We start from the raw sequence: 4,280 nt of genomic DNA on the forward strand, positions 1-4,280 counted from the left end.
TTCTATAACTTTTAACATTCAGAATAAAATAAGAAAAATCCAATAATAACAGCATTCTGCTGTATTATAGCAGAGTTCACCTGTATTTAAAGCTTATTTAATTGGTTTTACAGTATAAACATCTTTAATTAAACATTAAAAAGAAAAAAAAACATTTCCAAATGATAAATTAAAAATAATTTTAATAATTTCTTTACCTCCAGTGAGAATGGTTTCGAGCTCCTCTCTTTCGAAAATAGCCTTCAGTGTAGGTGCAGCATTGCTGATAGATGGGAATAAGTACGGCGCGGTCGCAATGGTACGCAGTTCTGTCATGGAAACACCAAGGCTCATTCCCACCACAGTTACTCCTGATGATTTGATCAGACGGGACTCCCTGTACACAGGATCACTAGAATCTTTCCCGCTCAGAACCACCAGGTACTGCTGGTAGCCCAGGTCCGCCCGGCTTCCCGCCTCGCTGGTGAAGAAGTTAGCACTGGCGTACTGCAAGGCCTTGCCCAGGTTACGAGGCTCACCGGACTGCAGTCTGCGCTGTCGGAAACGCTTAACGCCGTTCTGGCTCTCCTCTTTGGTTTGGTGAGCATTAAGAAGAAATTCAACCTTGATATTTTCACCGTACTGCGCCAAACCCAGGCGGTAGGCGGATGCTCCGATGTTGAGCTGATTGGTGAGTCGGGTGAGGATGGCTCTGATCTGCTGGAACTCTCCTGGAGCCACGCCACTGTCCACCAGGAAGAAAATATCTGCAAACTTTTCTGCCAAAGCTGAAAGAAAACAATGTGAAAAGAACAGTTAGAAGATCGGCTGTAATGGCTGTAAAACAACAATTAGAAATGATCTCTGGAATATAACATAACAAATTTAAAATCTTTCTTCATAGCAAAGAACTCCAAATGAGATTGATTCAGTACGGGAAAATGAACAAGCATCAAGCTAAAAGCTTATCTGGATGCCTACAACTCAACTGTTTTAATGTCCCACGGTTTACATGAGGCTAACTATGAGATCTCTGCCTGGCCAGTGAACCATTTCTGTGTTAAGTTCCCACACTAATAACAGCAAGTTCAATACAGTTTGTCCTCATTTCTCCAAACAATTCTTAATGTTGCATTTTTTGGACGCCACTGCATTACTGCGAGACCGTCTGACCTTGTGAACATTAATCACTGCAGAGCCTTAACGTTGTACGTCTGCAGGTTCAAAGCCAGTAAAACATATGCTTTCGAGGAAAAGTAACATTTATTTAAAATACTGCACAATTAATTCTTCATAAGCCGCGCCCCTTTTTGCTCTGTACTCCAATAACAGGCACTACTTGGTTATCTGCCAGATAATATTAACAAAACACCAGCTAATTAACAAGATTAGCTAGCTAATTACTTTTATATTTTAACCATCATGTGCTAGGCTAATTTATGTTGAAAAGATAGTTAAAGGATATAAATGACTGATAGTCATTGCTTAAGTTAGCTAATGTTAGCAAAGCTTTAGCTAACTAACCAGCTAATCTACATTAATCATTAGCTAGATAGTTACACCTGATAAATAATGTTACCAAAAGGAAACTTATCTGTTAGCTAACAACTGATGTATTTTACTAACTAGATAATAGTCACGTATATATTTGATCTTTTAACCATCTTTAAAATGTGGTTGTCTTTTCAACATAGATTAGCCTAGCAAGTAGCATATCTAAGTACAGTAAAAGGAGGAAGTTGACCAAGGCATGCTCAACTGTTATTGGAGTATAGAGCAAAAAGAGGCGGGGCTGAGGACGGGTCAATAACAGCAAGACACCTCTCACCTCTTTTTTATACTGACAACATTTGTTATTTTCAGGTGATTATACACTAATGAAAACATAGCTGTGAATATTATATTCCATTTCTGACAATAGACACACTGAAGCTTTAAAAACCTGGATTTAATTGTTCGAACTCTGTAAGTTTGTGAATACTTTGCCTTACCTTGCCTCTGGTCCTCAACGGAGACACAAACAGTTTGCAGCAGACCTACTGTCAGCGTCTGCAGAGCCTGATAGCTATGGATGGACAACAGGAAGCGTTCTGGAGGTCGGTTTGCGATGGACCCGAGCTCTTGCAGGTTAGCTTGTCCAACCCCAATGCCGAACACTATGACTCCCTGCTGTCTCAGGCGCTGCGCTGGCGCTACAACATCATCCGTGGAGTCCCCATCTGTAATGACCACAGCGATCTGAGGCACCCTTTGGCTGGCTCGGCTGCCCGCCTCTTCAGTGAAGTACGTCGTCCGGAGGAAGTCAATGGCCTTGCCTGTTTCTGTGCCTCCTGTTCGGTAGGGGAATGTGTCCAACTCAGCCAGCAGGGCATTCTTGTCCGTGTGTTTCTTCAGCAGGAACTCCTCGAAAGTTTCATCGCTGTACTGAGCCAAGCCGATCCGAACTTTGTCCGGGCCGATGTCGAGGCCCGTGACCAAGCTTCGGAGGAACTGCCGGACCTCCTGAAAGTTACTGATGCCGATGCTGGAAGAGCCATCGACCAGGAAGACGATGTCGGCCACGGTGGCTTTGGCACATTCTGGACAGGAGGGAAAAAGAAGTCAGCATCGGAGCAACAAGCAATGTCTGCATACCCTTGAAACACGTCTGAACACGACATAATACAATTAAATTCAGTGCGACAGAAAAGGACATCATCATCTCTGAAGTTGGGCCATAAGTAATACTAGGCTCTCTTATTACTTAGATACAAGTAATAGTTAGATCACTGGTTTACCACAACCTGTGTGGACACATATTACCTTGAGACAATTGCAGGAGTTGTCGTTTGACTTCTTCCACAGTTGTGCAAAGCGTCTGGATGATGTTCTGAGAAATTCCCTGCAGCGCTGCAAAGTCAGACACGCTGTAGACGTACTGACTGTGCGGCTCGTTTGCTATCTCTTTCAGCTGTTCTTCGTCCGCTTCTTTGATACCAATTGCATACAAAACTATTCCCTTTCTCTTCAGTTCCTGTGCTTGGTTCTTCACGTCGTCTTGCGATTTGCCATCGGTGATCACCACAGCGATCTGGGGCACATTCTGGTTTGCCCGGCTTCCAGCTGTTTTCACAAAGTGCTCCTTCAGCATGAAGTCCAAGCCATCACCCGTATGGGTGCCGCCCCCCATGTAAGGCAATGTGCTGATGTACTGGAGAATGTCCTTCTTGTTCTGATGGGTGTTGAGCAGGAACTCGGTGCGTGGACTGTTGCTGTACTGGACCAGCCCGATGCGGACATGCTCAGGCCCGATGTCAAAGCTGCTGACCAGCGTGTACAGGAACTGACGGATCTGCTCAAAGTTCTCGGTGCCGATGCTCCATGACCCGTCCACCATAAAGACGATGTCGGCTACAGCCTCTTGAGTGCAGACTGAAGGGGGAAGGTTGTCAAGTCATGGAGAGTTCTTGCAGATAAGAAGGAAAATCTGAGGCAGTTCCTTGGTTCTGAGAGAGCGTGCGAGCCAGAGGTGAAGAAGTGATTTACAGAAAGAAGTTGGGGGTTGGTTGTGTTGTGTGCAAGCCAGAGGGAAAGTGATCAGGTGGTTGGCAGATGGTGGACAGTTTCTGGACAGGAGCAGGGATCTACGTGGAAAGCACTTACCTTCACGTGAACTCTTGGGATGCAAAAGCGTGAGGAAAATGAAACAAAGGTTGTGTGGCTTACAGCTGGTGCTCACTTCCTTCAAACAGAAAGTGCTGCCCCTAAAACTACTTTTCCTTTAACTTCTTCTCACTACAAAGTGTTCAGTCATCATCAATGAAAACAAACCTTACATTCATGTGCCCGGCTGCATAAAAATATTGTGGAGATCCAGCGTTTCCATTGAAAATGCAGAACAGACTTTTTCCATTAAATGGAATTTTATTTGTGTAGCTACGAAATGCTATGTGCTAGGCTAATCTATGTAGAAAAGATAACCACCCTTTGAAGATGGTCACAGTCAAATCCTAAGTTAGTTAATGCTAACCAAATCTATCAATCATTAGCTAGCTTGCAACTTAGCTAGCGTTTTCTTGACAGAGCTAATCTACATTTATCCTTTACTAGGTAGTTACATCTGGTTATTAACAAAACACTATTAGCTAGCTAATGATAGTCAGTTAATTAGCTAGTGGTTTTTATCTTTAAACCATCTTCAAAATATCTTTTCAACATACATCAGCTCAGCATTTAGCATATCTAAGTACAGGAAAAGAGGAAGATGACCGAGGGGAAGGCTAAATAAATATTATTATTGGTTACTAGGGAAAGTAATATTA

The 4,280-nt window shown here is 43.3% G+C and overlaps 1 protein-coding gene across 1 annotated transcript in view; it reads right to left on the bottom strand.

Moving 5' to 3' along the window:
* The window catches only part of LOC118336534 (collagen alpha-4(VI) chain-like), a 26,171-nt gene that overhangs the window by 6,697 nt on the left and 15,194 nt on the right, over positions 1-4,280 (bottom strand). Inside the window, 3 exon segments of the mRNA XM_035673203.1 lie at positions 198-767; positions 1,971-2,558; positions 2,782-3,408. Of these exon segments, the coding sequence (XP_035529096.1) occupies positions 198-767; positions 1,971-2,558; positions 2,782-3,408 (1,785 nt within the window).

The sequence above is a fragment of the Morone saxatilis genome, unplaced genomic scaffold (genome assembly GCF_004916995.1).
Source record: "Morone saxatilis isolate NCDOM2014 unplaced genomic scaffold, NCSU_SB_2.0 Contig24, whole genome shotgun sequence".
Lineage (NCBI taxonomy): Eukaryota > Metazoa > Chordata > Actinopteri > Moronidae > Morone > Morone saxatilis.